Source organism: Leptinotarsa decemlineata, unplaced genomic scaffold (assembly GCF_025532065.1).
Source record: "Leptinotarsa decemlineata unplaced genomic scaffold, Ldec_3_MD MMD2_P_RNA_scaffold_7, whole genome shotgun sequence".
In the NCBI taxonomy this organism is placed as follows: Eukaryota; Metazoa; Arthropoda; class Insecta; order Coleoptera; family Chrysomelidae; genus Leptinotarsa; species Leptinotarsa decemlineata.
The window spans coordinates 7,168,146-7,188,883 of NW_027412534.1; the positions used below are offsets into that span (position 1 = coordinate 7,168,146).

Here is a 20,738-nt window from a genome sequence, read left to right on the forward strand (position 1 = left end):
ACTGAATGTTGTTGTGATGAATTGTAAAAGTAATAATACGTACTGAGAAATATTACAAACAATACTCGTATGCTAACAAGCAGGATGTCAAAATATTAAACACAGTTTTTTTCGACTTGAGACTCACCGGCGCGGCGGGGCAGGTTGTATTTCTTTATCTTTATTGTTCAAAATATTGCACAATCATCAACATCGTTTTCACATGACTCAGTTTATAGTACTATATTAGTTATTGTGCAATAATATTGAACGCAATGGATATTTCGCAATAATATATTGTCAAATTACTGTGTTATCATGTGACATCTCATTTAGTTTTCTTATCGAAAGGTTCCGATATATTGATTTATAATTTATTTCATACTTTGACATTGCATCAAAGAGCTCAACTCTAAATTTTTGGGATTTTTCAGGGATGGTAATTGACTAGTAAAAATTCAGCCGAGAGTGATTTTATCGGGAAAAGAAGTTATATTGTCTTGTATTTCCTTCAATACTCTTTTCCGCTTTCTGAGAAGAGATGTTCGTTACCTAGAAACGAGAGTTTGTTTTCCATATTCTCTCAGTTCAAAGACGGTAGTAAAGAGAGTCGGCATCCTCAATCCATTTTCCCGCATATCTTCCGCTGTTACAGTTCCACTCTCTGCTCGGTGTAAAGGACCGTGTCGTTGTATGATCTTTCCCGGTCTTTCAACGATTCGTTCTAAATGATTCTAAAACAAAATCACTACTTTACAATCAACAAACAGTTGAAGTGAAAGAGAAATCTGTCAGAAGTGCATATCGGGAAGAAGTAAGTGAAATGAATTTTCATATCATCATATTGTATAATTGTTTGGAAATAGTTGAAACTAGTAGATCAGATATGGGACTTCCATGCCGTATTTCCTAGGGGACGTCGCTACGTTAGTGAGTGGAAAAGAGACGTGTGCGACGTAATTGATGCATAGAAGAATATAATAAGTATCGGAGAGATTCAGTTGAGAGATAACAACGCGGTTGAATTTTAAAAATAATGGTATAATAAATATAATGAATGAAAATTCGGATTGAAGAAAAAACCAAGGCGACATCCAGTGCAGCTCTGAAGAAAAAAAAAATGGCTGCCAACGTAAAAGAAAAAAAAATATAGCTGACATCGGGGTTTACAGGGTGTCTTATTAAAAATACATCATTCGAGAAAAACATGCTAGTTTAACGGGACTCTATCGTTTTAATCTGCGATTCTTCAGTGTCTACAAGGTGTCTAAAAATATGTCATTCGAGAAAAAACATGGCAGTTTGACAAGGCTGTAACGTGTGATTCTTCAATGTCTACAGGGTGTCTCAAAATACGCCATCTAAAAAACATGGCATTTCAACGAGGCTCTATCGTTTTAACGTGTGATTCTCCAATATGTACAGGGTGTATAAAAATGAACCATTTAAGAAACAACATGTTTAACGGGGACCTAACGTTTCAACGTGCGATCCCAATGAGAAACGTTCGAAGATAGGGCAATGAAGAAACAGTGTTCAGCAATGACATTTCAACATACGTTACATGCATTTTTTCGTTTTCGTGTTCGAATGCATGTCATTTGTCAAAATACATCATTAAAAAAACATGACGTCACTGTGTACAAGGTGTGACAAAATATATCATTTGAGAAAAAAACATGACAGTTCGACGGGGCTCTGACTTCTCAACATGCGATTTCTCAATGCATACAGAGTGTTTCAAAATATGTCATTTGAGAAAAAATATGGCAGTTCAACAGGATAGTAGGGGGTATAGCATTTCAACGTGCGATCTTGATGAGAAACGTATTCATATTCAAATGTGTTGCGGAGTTAACGTTCGGAAATATATATGTGTTCCGACCGTTTTTTGTTTTCGTGTCGAGGCCCTAACGTTTTAACGTGCGATTCTTCAATGTGTACAGGGTGTCTCAAAATACGTCGTTTGAAAAAAATATGGCAGTTCAACAGGAGTGTAGCGTTTCAACGTGCGAATCCAATGAAAAGCTTTTAAACATGTTAGTTTAGCGGGAGTGTAGTATTTCAACGTGCGATCCCTATGAGAAATGTAATTATATTAGAAAATGTTGTGGAGTTAACGTTCGGATATATGTTGTTTTACATGTGTTTTGACCGTTTTTCGTTTTCGTGTCGACATTTTAACGTTTCAACATGCGATCCCTCAATATGTAATGGGTGCGTCAATACATTATTTGAGAAGAACACGATGTTTGATGTATTTTTGAAACATCCTGTAAACCCCAATGGCAGCCATGTTTTTTCTTTTACGTTGGCAGCCAATTTTTTTCCTTCAACGCTGCACTGAATGCTGCCATATTTTTTCATTTAATACGATTTTTCATTCATTATTATTATACCATCATTTTTATAATTTAACCGCATTATTATCTCTCAACTGAATCTCTCCGATACTCATTCTCATCGATTACGTCGCACACGTCTCTTTACCACTCACTAACGTAGCGACGTCCCCTGGGGAATATGCCATGGAAGTCCCATATCTGATCTGCTGAAAGTAGATATCGATCAAGGCTGACGTTTCAATGGGTAACGTTTAACCGTATGCATGCTGACAGCGGACGATGTAAATACATGTTTAAAATGAACTGGTTCCTGTGCAAGATAGTTACGAACAAAAAGTTCTGACTGTCTGTCTGCCTTGTCTGTCTCATTTTGAAATGTTTTATGTGGGAAAATTTGTTTCATAACTAAATTTGCTTTAAGGTGATGGAGCTCCAGGTGACATCATCGTACCTGAATCGGTCACTCATGACAGCAACATCATTCCCTTCCTTTGTCCATTCAGATGTAGAAAATGAAGAGATTTCCAGAGGAAGAAAGCGACCAAGGAACTTTAAAAACTGGAAAATTCACTAGAGTAAGTTGAATCGTAACAGCGGTAAAGATTATCTCGCAATAATAAGGTTACGGATGCAAAGAAATCCTTTAACAATATTGTTCCGAATATGTTAACTCAAGTTTCACACTCGTCTGTGAGAGGAGCGTACTTGTACTTGTTTATATACTACAATACATATTAGCTCCATGTTATTACATTACAATTACATTTTATGAACTAAACTTTTGACTTGAATTGAAGGGATTATATTTTTAGGAGTGATTAATTTTTGGCTTTCTACTACTCCATCAAAAAAATGTGGAAATCTTTTTAAGAAAAGAAGGAAGTAATCAATTTGAAAATAAGTAACTCTATACATGGATGTGTAGATCATGCAAAGAAGCAACTTTCAGACACAAACTGGAAGAAAGCCCTCCTGAAACAGCTACTTTCATAAAAACCTTGAATTACGCGAAAGAAAAAAAATTCTTTCGAAGCAAATACTTTTATATGAACACTGAATCAAACAGAAGATAATTTTCTCTACTCAGTTTGTATTCCAAACATTCGTTATGGAATAAAATCAGATATCATTCACAGGAGTTCTACTTTAAATGAATGGTAACAAATTGCACTCACATGGAACACTGGGATTTACTCAAATAGGTGAATTAATGTCATTACGATGTCATCGATGACATAAGTAGATCAAACCTATTCCGTGACATTAAAAATCGTAATTTATGAATGAATCGTGTGTATTTTCTTTAATGTTATCTAGATTGGTACTGAAGAGCCTTAAGGCAAGTGTCTTACGGCGAAACATCGATGTCTACCTGTAAGGATGACAGTGTTCCATATAAGTGCAATTTGTTACCATTGATTTAAAGTAGAACTCCTATGAATGATATCTGATTTTATTCCATAACGAATGTTTGGAATACAAACTGAGTAGAGAAACGTATCTTCTGTATAATTCAGTGTTCATATAGAAGTATTTGTTTCGAAAGATTTTTTTTCGGGTAATTCAATGCTTATATGAAAGTAGCTGTTTGAGGACGGCTCTCTTCCAGTTTGTGTCTGAAAGTTGCACATCCATGTATAGAGTTATTTTCAAATTGATCACTTCCTTCCTTTCTTTGGAAGATTCCCACATTTTTTTTGTATCATAAACTTTTGATATTGCGACTCATCTTTGTATTCCACAACGCAAAAATTACGGCAAGTGGTAAGTTAAGATTTATTATAAATAAGACTATTAAATTTACTTCATGTATCAAAATGAGACATTTTTTCCAAGGCGAACTATCTAAAGTTGAAGAAGAAGAAGAAGTAATCACTTTTCATTTTGCGCGAGAAATGGTTAAGGAATCATATTGTTTGATACATAAAAATACAAAGTTAATGATATTTTCCAAAAGACGAAACGCCGCAGAAAAATTCTGCTTACGTTATTGTGTAGTCCTGAAAAATTAGCCGTGGGAAAGTGCTTTTTGTTTTACATTTCCTTTGAAAATAAAGCAAGGAGAAAATAATAACAACAGTTTCAAATTTCGGTTTTTCACTGATATCTCCGAATCTGTTCGGAATATTAAAACTTATTGAATGGCATATTATTAGGCACATGAATGCGCTACTTTTCTCTAATTCAATCGACCCCGTATCACTTAATGTTTCCGATATCCCCATTCTGTTCATTCTTATTTTGGACACATTGTATAGATATATAGTTATAGTCAAATGTATTGAAATCTCAGGGTTCGTTAATGATTATTGTGATTTTGAGACTCTTACGCAAAGTGTATACCCCACCTTTATCATCAATGGAGCATTTCTCTGCTTTTCAGGGGATTCTTTGAGAATCAACAATCTCTTATGAATAAGGTTATAGAATTCAGTAATTTTGAACTCATAGAATAAAAAAAAAACAATATATTATAAATAAATAGATGGTCTACTTTTGAAAAGGATGACATACCATTAATTCAGCATTTTTATTTTTGAAGTAATAAACATTTTCAAACAATGAACTGTTTATGATCTCGAGGTCGGCCATTTTGTAAATTTGAAACTGATTTTGTTCATTCACTATGGAATGTCTTTTTGGGATATATATCATGCAATTGTCTTTCTGAATTTTTGAATGACACTTAGTAATCATCATGATACTTTCATTAACTAATTATAGACGAATGGTTGGATTTATAAAATGAAGTTCATTGCACTGAATTTGCACAACATCCCTTTTTCGAAACTTCTCTTGGACCCCCTGTTGACAGAAAAAAATCTGAATGTCTGAGTTTCGTAGCAAAAATATTGAAAATTCCTTAATCACTAATGTTTGACAAATCATTATAAACTAATTATTGAGTCTTAGAAAATACTATTGATATCTTCATAAAGCTTGAAAAGATCTTTGTTTAATTTACCAATTTAGTCGTTAGTATTTTCTTGAAGCATCATTTCATGTCAAATAACTGAATGTCAAACTTCATCAATTTTGTTGATTATTTTCTATTATATGATAATCAATTCTTGCTTATTTTCATTTTGTTGTTTGAGTACTATTATGGTTTGATTATAATCCACTAACTTTCCTTTTCACTGTATTCTTATTACCAATTTCTCACATTCACCTATTGAAAATTCCCGAATTCTATTGGTCAGTTGTTATATCAAATACTGAATTTGGTTTCACTCTGTTTATACAGAATGCTTGAAATATTCTCCCAATTCAATTTTGAAAATTTCCATTTGATATCTCAATTCTCCACCTGATTTTTGAATGCTCTATGAAACACAGGAAGTGGCAGCCACTCAGGTAAATGAAGATGATCACTCGGTGATCGAAATACGTGTCGAGGTGTTGAAATAACGATTTGGTGTTGGGAAAAAACTTGAGATAATCTACTTAGATGTATACAGCGGTATCTGCTAGAGGTGGTGAAAGGATAACAAAAAAGTTTTTGATGTCAAATGATTCTGATACAAGAAAATGAAGGACAATGGATGATGTAACAACATACAACTATTAAAAAAATATATTTTTTTACTTACGGCTTCGCAGCAATCGAGATTGAGAAGATAAACAGCACATCTCTCACAATTAAGCAGATTCTGTGCTTCACGCATTATTTTTGTTACGAGGCACTGCAAATTATTTTGTTCTTCAAATATACTTCTGGCTAGGTTGAGCAGTATCTGAAATAAATGTCTACACTTGATATTTTCTGAAGAACTAATTCAGATGGTACTCCTGTAGATGATAGATATAAATGATAAATTTGTGAAACATCTCGTTGTTTACTTCAATAATGTATCAATCTTTGCAAAATATTCTAAATCAATTTATAATGACTAGACATTGGAATAACATGTTCAACAAGTGAATATACTTGGGTATATAGTTGAGAATCATGAAAATATATCTCAATATATTTAAAAATCATCCAGGATATGAATACAAATAGGGATTTTATTGAGTGGTCATGATACAAATCAAAAATGAAACAATTCGTGGACACAACACTCCAAAAAAGGGGGGCAAACCGCGGACACGTGTTTCTGGCTATTGGCTTCATCAGCGCGGTGCAGCCAAGTGTAAATATGGGCAACACTTGTTTGCCGAAAGTAGGAAACAATACATACGCACAGAGTCAACAACAGAAGCCAACCGCACATTTGTGGTTCCAGTTAGGAGACCTAGAATTCCCAGGCTACATCTAACATGACCACGTAGGCAGCTATAGCTACCTGCGTGACATCCGGGTCCAGGAAATGAATACAAATAGGGAATTCTAGGTCTCCTAACTGGAACCACAAATGTGCGGTTGGCTTCTGTTGTTGACTCCGTGCGTATGTATTGTTTCCTACTTTCGGCAAACAAGTGTTGCCCATATTTACACTTGGCTGCACCGCGCTGATGAGGCCAATAGCCAGAAACACGTGTCCGCGGTTTGCCCCCCTTTTTTGGAGTGTTGTGTCCACGAATTGTTTCATTTTTGATTTGTATCATGACCACTCAATAAAATCCCTATTTGTATTCATATCCTGGACCCGGATGTCACGCAGGTAGCTATAGCTGCCTACGTGGTCATGTTAGATGTAGCCTGGGAATTCTAGGTCTCCTAACTGGAACCACAAATGTGCGGTTGGCTTCTGTTGTTGACTCCGTGCGTATGTATTTTTTCCTACTTTCGGCAAACAAGTGTTGCCCATATTTACACTTGGCTGCACCGCGCTGATGAGGCCAATAGCCAGAAACACGTGTCCGCGGTTTGCCCCCCTTTTTTGGAGTGTTGTGTCCACGAATTGTTTCATTTTTGATTTGTATCATGACCACTCAATAAAATCCCTATATATATATATATATATATATATATATATATATATATATATATATATATATATATATATATATATATATATATGTTGAAATTATTCTTCGGGTTTATTCCGTGTGGTGTATTGTCATCCCCGATGGGAATGAATGAATTTAAATACACCACACGGAATAAACCCGAAGAATAATTTCAACATATTCCTGTCCGTGAAAACCTTCGATTAACATTTCAAAACCTTTACGGGGAGATGAGGTCATATCGAGAAGAAGAAGAACTCAGGTACCAAAACATACAGGTACCAAACTTAGGTAATCAATAACGGTATTTATGGAACGACAACATTGTACCTGCACAGTAAGAAGTCATCCGAGTAGGGTCAGAGGACTTCCGAACACTTAACAATAATCGCCAGATGATGACAAATGTGATTTTGTCGAAACGTTGCGAAATTCATTCTCATCGGGGATGACAATACACCACACGGAATAAACCCGAAGAATAATTTCAACATATTCCTGTCCGTGAAAACCTTCGATTAACATATATACATATATATATATATATATATATATATATATATATATATATATATATATATATAAATGAAGTTGAGAATCTTAGCGTCTGGAGAAATGTACAGTAAAATGGAATAACGGGGTTCCTCAGTCAAAAAATCAAAAATCAAAACTCTGCTTCACTTTGCCAAGCTTTCGCTTCTAGTGGGAAGCTTCTTCAGGCCCTATAATTTATTGAATTGTGGTTTTTTTGCCAATGAATTGAATTACAAATCCTACTTACAGTGAAAATGAGTAAAAAACAATGAATTGAACATATAAATCGACGAAAGAAAGTTAAATATTAATAGATTTTTCACATAAATGTCATTTTTCAAAGGGCTGACGATTTGATAATCTTTGACTCCAAAGGGAAAGTTGATTTATACAATTTTCATTATTTTCATTATGATTTTTGGTGTAGTTCCAGTAAGTTACTGTATATACTGCTGAGATTATCAATGTCAATTCTTTTATTCATACAATTGGTAGACTTATTAATTTCAACCATTTCAAGAAAATGGCGTTTGGAAATATTTTTTTCTGTATGTAAAACTTTAATATTAGAGTAATTTGGTTTATGTCCTGTTTCTATAGAATGTTGCGCTAATGCACATGATTTCTTATTGAGCTTTATATCACTTTCATGTGAAGTTATTCTTTCTTCAAGAATTCTAGATGTTGTTCCAATATAATCCAAATTACAATTGTTACAGGGAATGTTATAAATCACATTTGACTTTTTGGTAGCATCCGTTTTATCTTTTCGTATTCAAATTATTTAAAGTTTTAATATTTTTTTGGCATATTTCGATATTTTGTTCATTATGAACAAGTTGGTCGTCCAGACCAAATTAAAATAATTTCTATTCCTCATATAGAGAAAAATACTTGCGATGAATCTTCCAAATGGAAGACGTTGCCTAGGTGCCTGATGGTTTCACTTCAGCTTTCTGCCCAGCATAAGGTGAGTTAGTTGTTGTTTTTCCATCGAGTATCTGCCACACGTACCTAAAGAGACGTAGGTTCACATGAGGCAAGCGGTAGGGTATTTTTCACCTGAACGTGTCTATGATTGAATTCAAACGGGAAAGATTATTTGGAACAGAACTCAAGAAGAATTGATGGCAAACTGCGGACACGTATTTATGGCTATTGGCCTGATCATTGAGTAAATGTTCCAGGGGTTCAATCTCTAGGAGGATTGGTCCTGTTGAGCAACGACCGGCGCTGGAGGAAGAGTTGATCTCTCCTTTCCGGGAAGCACTGGATTGCCTCTCTTTCCATTTTTGCACCAATTGCTCGGGGGGTATTATCATCATTTGAAGAATTGGAAAATCAACAAGAACCATTGGAAAATTGTGTAGATCATACAAAAATGTTCCATCCGGAAGCAAATGGAAAGAGGAAAACCTTTCAACAACTACTCTTAATTTTTTTATTCTTGTCTCAATTTGATTACACATGTACTGGATATTGAAACTGATATCATTGATGAAAAACTCTGTACAACGTGATAAGTGTAAAAGCAATAATATTGAATTTTATTTCCGAGTGGACTTTGAAAATCAAGGACAAAAAAAACTTATTTTTCGTCAGCTTCTCATAAGCTATTTTGGATATTTTTCGAAAGTGATGAAATGATTTTTTCTCGTATTCGTATACTAAAGGTATTCTAGATAACTACATTATAATGTATTCAATACTTTCTAATCCAAAATCCAAAAAAGCGAAGGGTTGGAAATATTTTTCATAGAGGGATTAAATATTTCATTCACCTACAAATTGTTCATATTCTACTAGTGATATTGTCATATCGATATTCACCATATGAGGTTTTGTGCAGACTACGAAATAATTTTCAATTTTTTCAAGGACAAAACACAAGCACTACAGGAAAATCCTTAAGGCGCTCTCAGAGCGGTGCCTGTGCGAAAGTAGTGATTTACATTGAATTTGAATCGCTGGAGGTTGAATCCATTTGGAAAAAAATGCTGTATTTTATTCCACATGGCAAATAATAACCATTTTTCATACAGATCAGTATCTCAAAAACAAAGATTTATTCGGATAAGATGACGATATCAGTTGTCTAAATCGATAAATTGTAAGTGTTAGTTTGAACTGAATACATTCAAAGTAATGCCCACAAATGGAAAATAAATACATGTATTTGGATTATTTTTAGGTAAATGATGTTATGGTTATGAAGTTAGACGCTTGATTGATACAGTATTGCTCAAATCATCAATAGTTGTAATAGTTCATTTTCCATCTAATCTGAAAAGAACCGAATGGGTCTTTTTTCCATATCTCTCTTTCAGAATTTGAAAGTCATCAAAAGGAAATTTTTATTTTATGTTTCATAACCAGAAACTATTTTTACAATTTTCCCCCAACGATTCTAAACGTTAATTACTACTTTGAGTTGTGCAAAATCTTTCAGTACTTGTTTCCAAATCATCGATATTAATGGATGAAAATTGTTTGATGTAATATATTACCTGGTTTTTTTTATGTTCTCGATCTGATACTTCAAATAGCTGGGCATTGTGTATTCCGATTCCACAAAATGTGATATAAAGTTGAAAAAGTTCCACGTCTTGTTGTGTGAATTCTTGGGAGTCATTGGTTTTATTGATGATTTGGGCCACTCCGATCACATCACCTTCAAAATTGCAAATTGGCATGCAGAGTATCATGTTGGTCTTATAGCCTGTCCTCAAATCGATTTCATTATTGAATCTCGGGTCCTAAAATAGAGAAAATTCCGACGAAACTGTATATGATCTGATGATTATTGTGAAAATCGGATGAAAGATACTTCACTATGGCTATCAATCTTCTAAATATCATTATTTCTCAGGTAATTCTTCGATAATGACAAAGATAACTTTTTGGAACTGAGTAAAACTGTCAAAAATACTGGTTAGAATAGTGAGAGGATTTAAACTTAGAGAGGTTTTTCGTGATATGCATATCCATGATAGCGACTCCTGTGGGAAAGTGGCGATTAATGTTGGATTTGAATAGTTTTAAAAATCAGCCCTCGAAGTCTTTTCTACAAGAACATCTTTTGCCAAAAAGAAAAGTCTCTCCCTACTTGCAAGCGGTACGTGACATCAAATTGAAGAACAAGCATGATAGATAGATTTATTTGACAACTTTACACATTGTTGTAAGTCAGTCAGAAGATGGAATAAAACTAGTCATAAGTTGAAACATTTTATATAAAATTGCACAAAAACAGATACTTTCGATTGAACATAATAATATTCACATTTCAAAACACCTTTGATATCTGTCGAAAAACTTGAGAAATGAATAATTACTAAAGGAATAATTGCAAATATCTTTGAATTTTTTGTCCATTTCTGAAGACGGAGGTAGATTTTGGCCTCCAAAAGATAGGTATTGTATTATTTCTTAGCATTTTTTTTGATAAGCAAAATTGTTGAATACGATAAGTTACTGATAAATAGAACAAAATACAACATTTTCCATTGAGAAAAATAGGTAATTTGATTTTACGTAGTAACTTATCGGGGTAAACTAAAAAGTTTGCCCTTTTTACACTTGTATAAAGTTCTCCATTATAATTTTCATACTTTTCCGATTGTGGAAGGTGAAAATATCCAAAACAGGTTGACAAAAAACTGATTTTTATTCACAAAAAATGACTTTCGTTGAATAATCAGTGTTAACAAAATTTTGTGAAGAGTGTAAAAAACAAATATTATGTATAAAAACTATAAAATACTATAAAAACAGATTTCTGGGTGGAAAGTTCCAGTGTGATTTTGAAGGAGCTATGTTTGAGCACTTTAGATGAATTTGGGAGATGATTATAAAAATAAACATTAAGATAACCAGAGTGATATCCCTTTCACTTCATAAAACACTGAATTTTTGAAAAGGTTGTCGTGCGAACCGCAGTCGAATGCGTGAGAGATACAAGCCCTTTTCTGAAAAGTGGCCATTACTTTCGTACATTTTAATATATCTGAAAAACCACCCATTTGTATGCTTGAGTTGGTTGAAAATGTGCCGGTGCCCGTTTTTCGAAAAATTCAAGTGTTTTTTGAAAACGTTGAAATTGATTTCATCAAGTTTCGGTCAGTTCATCATATTTTTTATGCTGAATATAACAGAAGAAAAGAAGAAACAAAAATAGTTGGAAGAAAAATGCGTTGCTGTTTTTTATAGATACTTTAAGAAAATTATTGTTTACATACGTATGCGAATACTGCAATGAATCTGAAAAAAACACTACGGTGGAGTTTGAATTCTAGGATGTGATCATTTTCTGTTGAATGAATTGAAGTATAGGCTGGTTCAAAGTTGCAGTTGAAATATATAATGACATACTTACTATTCAATACTGAAAATCGCAGGCAAGGATGCACCTATCGTCACCTATTTTAAGTTGGGGAGGTAACAATTTTTTTTCGACCATGCCAATATATAATTAAAATGTTTTTGACTATACAATTTTGATTTAATTGAAGGGGTTATATTTTTAGAGTGATTAATTTTTGGGAAAAAAACTTTCTTTCCCAACAATTTTGATCTACTGGATGGTGCATATTATATCAAAGATCATGAAAAATTTGCACCCTTCCGTTATTTTTTTTCGAATCAACTTTTTTGATGGAGAGATAGAGGGTAACGATTTGCTTTTAAAGTAATTGAATTATTCAAAAAGTTAATTCTAGAATTATTGAATTCATGATTGGGTGTCATCTGGATTTTGGTCAACCAATATTCCTCTTGAAGATGATCACTTGGTGATTGAAACACGTGTGGAGGTGTTAAAAATAATGGTTTGGTGTTGAGATTAAGCTCCAGTAATATTCATTACTACACCAAAGGTTTCAAACAGTGCAACGGATGTAACGGATGTCAAATCTTTCAGCAGAAAAAGCTCCCTCCTTCTCATTGTTGGTTTCACTTTGACTTGAAAGCAATTACTTTTCACCACCACGGTAGAAAAACATTTCGATCTGACAAGCGTAGTATTTTTTCAATAACGTGATTCACGTTATTAAAAAAAGGTCCAAGTTGAAATGAATTGTGAAGTGGAAAGTACACAAATCTTCAATGATACCAATTTGTTTTTTTGAGCATTATCGACGTTTATTCGATGCTGAATTAGGTTTATTCTTTTCGCAAATGTATCTGTAGCTAACACATCATGATGATCTTGAAAATATTTCTCTTTGTAATTTATATTCGTTGTGAAATTTTGGATTATTCCGGCATTATTTGTATGCCTGAATATGTGCATGTATGTATGTATGTATATGTATCTATTTTTATATTTCTTGAAAATATTTCTCTTTGTAATTTATATTCGTTGTGAAATTTTGGATTATTCCGGCATTATTTGTATGCTGAAATATGTGCATGTATGTATGTATGTATATGTATCTATTTTTATATTTCTTCTCTATTCCGTTTTTTTCCTAGTTGGTGACTGCAGCTAGAGACTCGCGAAGGATCGTTTTCCTTCGATACAATTTAAAGCCATCCAAAATTCTGAATGAAATCCAGATATTCTGATGTTCGAGTAGAACCGCGTCTGATATTTTTTGTTGTTAGACATTTGGTCTTATGAAGGCCATTTTCAAAAAGTGGTGAGTAAGGAATACTGAGGTCTAGATCTGCCTACTCCTCAGGTACTAACACTGAAGGAATCTGCAATATGCGTTTCAAAATATCTTTGTGTATCTTCATAAAAACAATATGGGAATCTTCAAAAGAAATGAAGAAAACAATCGATTTCAAAATACACTCTTTACAAAGATGTGTAGATCATGTAAAGAAGTAAGTTTCATACACTAACTAAAAGAAGATGAAGCCCTCTTGAAATAACTACTTCCACAAAAACATCGAATTACACGAAAGAAAAAATATTATCGAAACAACTGCTTTCATGTAAACATTGAATTATTCAAAAAAAAATTATACAAAAAATACTTTTTCCTTTTCAGTTTCTACTCCAAACAATCTTTATTGGATTGAATCAGGCATCATTCACAGGATGGCTACACAATATAGCATATGAAAGAGGTAACATTTTATTTACATGGAAGACTGACATTCCCAGTGGCGGGCATTCAATGATTGGGAAATGGACTTATTGCCTCTTCATCAGCAATCTGGATAACATTACATGCAATTCATTTATAAAATTACGACTTCATATTACAGATGAGTTGAATCTACTCATGTCATCGATGACAGTACGCAATGACTTTCATTCGCTCATTTGCTTTTCAGCTATAGGAATATTTTTAAAACTAAAAAGGGAATATTCAAAGAAGATATAAATTTTTGGAAAATAAATGTTTTGTCTCTCTACATCTCCTACTTATACCATCAATAGCATGAGTAGATTTCACTCATTAGTGACATAAAGTCGTAATTTTATGACTGAATTGAGTACTTCACTTTCTAATGTTATTCAGATTGGTGCTGAAGAGGCAATAGGGCAAGTGTTCGAAATATCGGATGTCCGCCTTTGACGATGGCAGTGTTCCATATAAGTGAAATTTTACTTCTGCCATACACTATATTGTGTATCAATTCTGTGTATGATATCTGATTAAATTCCATGAATGTTCGGAGTATAAACTGTTTTTTGTATAATTCGAAGTTTAAAGGAAGTAGTTATTTTGAAAGGACTTTTTTTCCAGTTTGTATCTGAAAATTACTTTTTGCATGATCTACACATCGTTGTAAGAAGTTTATTTTGAAATTAATTGCTTTCTTCCCTCCTTTGGAAGATTCTCACATTTTTTGTAAGAAGATGGAGAAGTAGAAAGCCGAAAACCTTTCTTTCCCAAAAATTACCTTTTTTTCAATCTGTGTGTGAAAATGGAATAAAACTCTTTTCCAGAAATAAACACACTTGGAAAATGACAAAAAATTACCTTGTACGCATCCCTGATATTGATCATTTTTTTATTTTGAGCTACAGTTCCGGCAATTCCTACACCGAATGGTATCTTCAGCTCTTCAGATCTTGATAGTTTCATGGCTTCGTCAAAGGATGTGTCGGGTCGGACATCAAATAGTTTGGCTACCAGATATCTTGCTTGGTTGCTTGTTCTTGTTAGGAAAAGGGAACCTCTATCTGCATGGGTGAGAATGCTCACATTCCTAATGATTTTATAACACAGCAAATTTATATCTATTTCATTGGCTACGTCACGGATGAGTTCCATAAAAAGTTGACATTTCTGGAAAGAAAACATAATGATGGAGATAAAGGTGAATGAAGTACACATAACTAGCAAAAATGATCTACTTTGGATTACCAAAGCATTTGTCATTGTCTCAAATCAGTAACGCTTTCACCATGAGTCAAATTTTCACACAAGATGAATTGAAATGAGGAGTACTCGTTGGACAATAATATCTGCTCGCCTTCGTATCTATGGAAATTTCGGATATAGCACTTTTCTAGCAGAACTTTTTCTATGTATATAGAATATAGCAAAATATCACCCAACTTCTTAGTGCTTACCCGAGCGAAAAATTATAGAACCGGATCGATAGTACAGGTAATGTGGAAGCCAAGAATTAATTTCTCTCCATACTGCCGGAAGTAGTTTCACTGGGCTAGATTATAAGGTCTTTCGAAATAAATCATGTGACCTACACAATCGACCACTTCAAAACAAGGAGTAGAAGACAAAGTATGCCATCTGATGACTATCTCCTAATAACCGGAAGTTTTGAGAGGACATATGAGGTGCATACGAATCGTTACAAGAGTAGTTATCTCGGCCAGAAAATGTGACACACCGATTTTTAGGCAAAAAATCAAAGGTATCATGAAACGAATAATAAATAGAACTGGTTACAGGGGGCGGCCGGATGAAGTGAAACTAACGCGAAGCTAACGCTATATCTATATAGCATAAATAGCATTAGCTTCGTCGTGTCGAGGTGTTGAAAATAACGATTTAGTGTTGGGAAAAAACTACAGTAATATTAAATGAATCAGTGACACCCATTGAGGATTATAAGGTTGCTCATGGGTTTCCCTGTTATTGAGTAACACAAAGCATAAAAGTGAACGAAAAGTGAACATTGAGGTTACATAACTACAGCTAATAATGAATGAATATACAATCTAATGATGAAAATGCTCAAAGTTTTTACGCAGATGTCACTAAAGAACTCAAGTTTAGCCATCAAAACATTTATATTTCTTTCCTTTCTCTTTTATTTGATGTGCTGTACATTGAGATCCAACTATTATTAACAAAGATGTGACTTAGTGCCCGGCGGGTTGGCTGTCCTTGTTCATCTTCCACTGCCTGAACCACTGTGCATGCTGTTTTTGGCGAGTGCATTGGCTTGGAATGTGGGGGTTGAGCAAAGCGGCCATCGGATGCCTGCTTCCACGTAGCCCCGCTGTATACGGGAATGGTTCTGTTATTCCCTAATTGAATGGCACCCCAACGATGGCTTAATCCTAAGGTGTGTGTGTAACCGTGCGGAGATGATGAATTACACTGAGCCTGTCAGCTGTCTCTACGGAACTTTCGAGATACCGGGCACCCTCTAGTCGTAGCATCGCCTTGTCACGATGAAACAGGGCTCTGCCGTGGTTGACCTTCATTCCCTAGCTACTCGTGGGATTATTATGAACAGAATGAACTTAAGAATTATTTCTGACGCTGAGTCTACAAAGGAGATGGATGTCGAGCTAACGACTCCAACTGACCTCCCTGTAAATTTAGATAAGGAGCGAGTCTATGGATGTCGAACTTACGATTTCGACTGACCTTACCGTAAATTGTGATCGGGACCGAGAGCTTCTCAACTCTCTAACTCCTGATCCAATAACTGAACGACTGAGTCGTCGTCTCCTCAAGAGCGGGGTACCTTATGAAACCTCCTTGCACCAAATTCTTGAGGGGCGTATGCAGAATATGTCTCAGGTGGAGGAACAAACCCATGAGCAGGTTAGCAAACGTTTGCGCTCAAGTGAGATTTCACCAAACCCAGAGGTGGAAAAGCCCTGCACGGCTGAATCTAAGACATCGTCAGGTGTAGCTGACGTGCAAAAACTCCCATATGGAAAGAATGTCGCGAGTATCAAGGTAGGAATCTTGCACCTTGACCATCCGACTACCTCATCAACGATGAAACAGCAGAGCATATACTTTGTGCCTGCCCCGCTGGGGACTGATTCAGGTTTTTGGACTTCGGCAGAGTCACACTCTTACCATCTGACCTGAAAGACCATTCACCATACAAACTAATCGGCTTCATTAAGAAGCTGGAATTATTTGGTCGGGTGTGAATAGGTGTGAGCCACTATGAACCATTGCAGGTTGCGGTGGAGGGTCGAATAGACCCACTCACTTTGGACCTAACCTAATCCAACCCAAGTTAGTGCCCTTCTGGCCGCCATCTTTGTTGTTTCTTTATCGATTAATTCTGCATTCCTTTCCCTTCCATTTGATGTGCTGTACGTGATGATCCGATTATTATTACCGAAGATGTGGCTTAGTGCCCTTTTGATATATCACATCTTTCACTTTTTTCTTTGTTTCACACTGTCATACACAAATTGCATCTTCTCAGTCTCACATAAGCCACACGTACATTGAGTTGGGCGTTGTACAAGGCTTCTATCGGATGCCTTAAAATGCCCAGAGATAATGACGACGAAACGATAACGAATAAACGTACACCAAACGGTTGAAACACATGTAAAACAACACTCTATATACCTTATGATTTTTTGACAAGCAGCCGCCATGTTTTTTTCGCACGTTGAAACGTTGAACTGTCATGTTTTGTTTTCGAATGATGTATTTCGAGACATCCTGTACACATTGAAGGATCACACGTTGAAACGTTATAAACTTCCATGTTGCTTTATCTTAAATGATGTTAAATGCCTGTTACATTGCCGCCATGTTTTTTTTCTTAAATGATGTATTTTGAAACACTCTGTACACACATTGAGGGATGGCACGTTGAAATATTACAGTCCCTTTCACATATAGTCAGTGGGCATACTTGAAGACTGGCTATAAATCAAATTATCAAAGAACAATTCGTTCAGGCCAGTCTCAACTCCCTACACAGATTTATAGCCAGTCTTCAAGTATGCCCACTGACTATATATGAAAGTTTTCTTTCCTTATACGAGGAATTGTGCAAATTTCGGATATGCAGTTGGTTACCTCGTTCACAGACAGATGGGGCGACGACAAACCTGTTGTTTGTTGTATGCTTCAGCTTAGTTCGAGGAATGATACTCTGACGGAATTCCATTTTCAATTATCGGAAATCATCGACTTTATGCTGATGATATACACTACCTTGCACTGACGAGTGGCCAAATAGCCCGAAATCGGTCTGCAAGTGTTCCAATAATTGAAAATCTATTGCGGCAGTTGTATCGCCAACCATCACATGCAGGAATAACTTCTGTTAAGAATCCTGCACTGACACCTGTCGGATATAATCTCACGCCCTTTGTGGTATTAGCCAGGGGAGTAGTTGTTTTCTGATAGGTGTCAGTCCATTAACCTACTGTGTAGGGAGTTGAGACTGGCCTGACCGAATTGTTCTTTGATAATTTGATTTATAGCCAGTCTTCAAGTATGCCCACTGACTATATGTGAAAGTTTTCTTTCCTCATACGAGGAATTGGGCAAATTTCGGATATGCAGTTGGTTACCTCGTTAACAGGCAGATGGGGCGACGACAAACCTGTTGTTTGTTGTATGCTTCAGCTTAGTTCGGGGAATGATACTCTGACGGAATTCGATTTTCAATTATCGGAAATCATCGACTTTATGTTGATGATATACACTACCTTGCACTGACGAGTGGCCAAATAGCCCGAAACCGGTCTGCAAGTGTGTTCCAATAATTGAAAATTGCGGCAGTTGTATCGCCAACAGCATATGCAGCAATAACTTCTGTGAAGAATCCTGCACTGACACCTGTCGGATATAATCCAACGCCCTTCGTGGTATTAGCCAGGGGAGTAGTTGTTTTCTGATAGGTGTCAGTCCATTAACCTACTATGTAGGGAGTTGAGACTGACCTGACCGAATTGTTCTTTGATAATTTCTTTACAGTCTCGTTGAACTGTCACGTTGTTTTTCCTTAAATTATGTATTTTGACGCACCCCTGTATACTCCACGCAATGCCCGTTACATTGACGCCATGTTTTTTTCTTTACGGCTGGGCCATGTTTTTTCATTTAACACCATACACACCATGTATTTTGACGCACCTCTGTATACTCCACTCAATACCCGTTACTTTGCCGCCATGTTTTTTTCTTTACCAGCCTTCCAGGCCAGTACGACCAGGAATACACATCAGAGACACTCTGTTAAGTCTTCCTATCAAGGAGAGTCGTTTTTAGCAATTTGAGTAGTTGTTTACAGCTGATTCTCGGCCTCCCCCCACCACTATGACGTATTAATTGCTTTTTTTATTGGTTGTTGTTTGGTGAAGTTTTTTTGTTGTGCAGTGAAGTCAAGGCGTTGTGACTTTGAAGTGTCTGGTGCATGGATCGTTCAGATTTTTTTTTCATATGAGATTTTGTGTGTTTATATGTGTGTGTGTAGGAGAATGCACGGTACAGGGTTTCATCATGTGCTTGTTTGTCTATGTACAAACATACGTCTGCATACTTCGAAGATCCTCCAAGTAATAAATGCTCCATCGGTGTTAGGGCACCAAGTTAGTAGTGGAGTGACGTCACAGCAATAACCGTTCAACGGCTAGAGAGCGACATGTTCACTCCACGACGTGTGGCAGAGTAATGCGTATTCATCGGTCTGCCCTCACCTCTCCCGAAGCGATGAAGGTTCGCTCTAGCCCCGCTATCGATGGTGACACAACGGCAGCCGAGGACCGTTTGCCTAGCGTCTACCCTCTCCGAGACCGCAACGACCACTGCTTGCTCGTATATCGACATCTGTTATCGCATTCAGTTGGGAGGTAATCTTGGCGCATGTAGTTGAGAAGTGGGGTTGGCTATGACGTCTTGACAGGTCCTATCAGAGTGTATTTAAGAAGCGTACGAGTGTTGGCTATGTCAGTTAACATCAAGTGAGTTAGTGAGAACTATTATATAAAATGTATTCCTGTGACTGTGGTAAATCTTTCACTCGTAGTGATAATCTTCGTCGGCATCAGCTCCAGAGTTGCCAAGGAGGGCCTGCAGTGAAACGGGTGAGAGTGGATAATGCAACACCTATGTATACGTGCAATTGTTGTAATGTGACAATTCCTATGAGCCAAGTGAATTCTCACCGAAGAACCATGAGTCATAAAAATAATGCATGTGTTCAATTGTCTGACGGTGTTCAAATTATAACGAATGCATTCAATTGCCGCATTGCTACATACAGGGTGGAGAGTTCGATTGTAACCAGTGACTACATGTCATTTTTCAATAAGATTAGGCAGAAGGTCATTGAATTACTGGAATCAGCCATCAGGATCCATAAAAGCATCAAGGTGAATATGGAAGTTTTTGGGAATTATATTCTTCAGACTGATGATTCGAGGGACACGAAGTCATTTAATTCCCAAAATAAAATAGTGGACCAATCTTCAGATTTGAATGCTGTTTTTGATGGATTCCGTGATGTAATTGTGGCTCAAACGACTGAGTTCCAGGATCGTGACTCAGGTATTTATTTTTTAAAAATTTCAATAAGATTGAATAGTAATATTTTTTTTTTTTATAATTCAGGTTGGACTTGTGAAAAAATATTGTTTCTCGAGGTCAACATTAATAAATACAGTCCACTGGAAGGACGTTCATATGTGAAGCTGCCTCAATGTATTCAATGGAAGAAAGCTGTTGTGAATGTTCGTAATGAAGATCAATATTGTTTTGCTTGGGCTATAACATCAGCATTATATCCTGCAGATAGTCGAGTGTCCGAACTTACGTCATATCCACATTTTTCCACTGT

The 20,738-nt window shown here is 35.8% G+C and overlaps 1 protein-coding gene across 4 annotated transcripts in view; it reads right to left on the bottom strand.

Annotated features, from left to right (window-relative positions):
- Positions 1-20,738, bottom strand: part of Pde6 (Phosphodiesterase 6) — a 169,290-nt gene that overhangs the window by 66,240 nt on the left and 82,312 nt on the right. For all 4 annotated transcript variants that reach the window (XR_012464294.1, XR_012464295.1, XM_074170285.1 and 1 more), the window contains exons 3-6: positions 14,693-15,001; positions 10,262-10,510; positions 5,918-6,061; positions 532-713 (exon numbers count right to left, since the gene is read on the bottom strand). Coding sequence is in view for 2 of the 4 variants with exons in the window: in XM_074170285.1 (XP_074026386.1) it covers positions 532-713; positions 5,918-6,061; positions 10,262-10,510; positions 14,693-15,001 (884 nt within the window). In the remaining 2 variants the exon portion in view is untranslated. The remainder of the gene's footprint in view (positions 1-531; positions 714-5,917; positions 6,062-10,261; positions 10,511-14,692; positions 15,002-20,738) is intronic.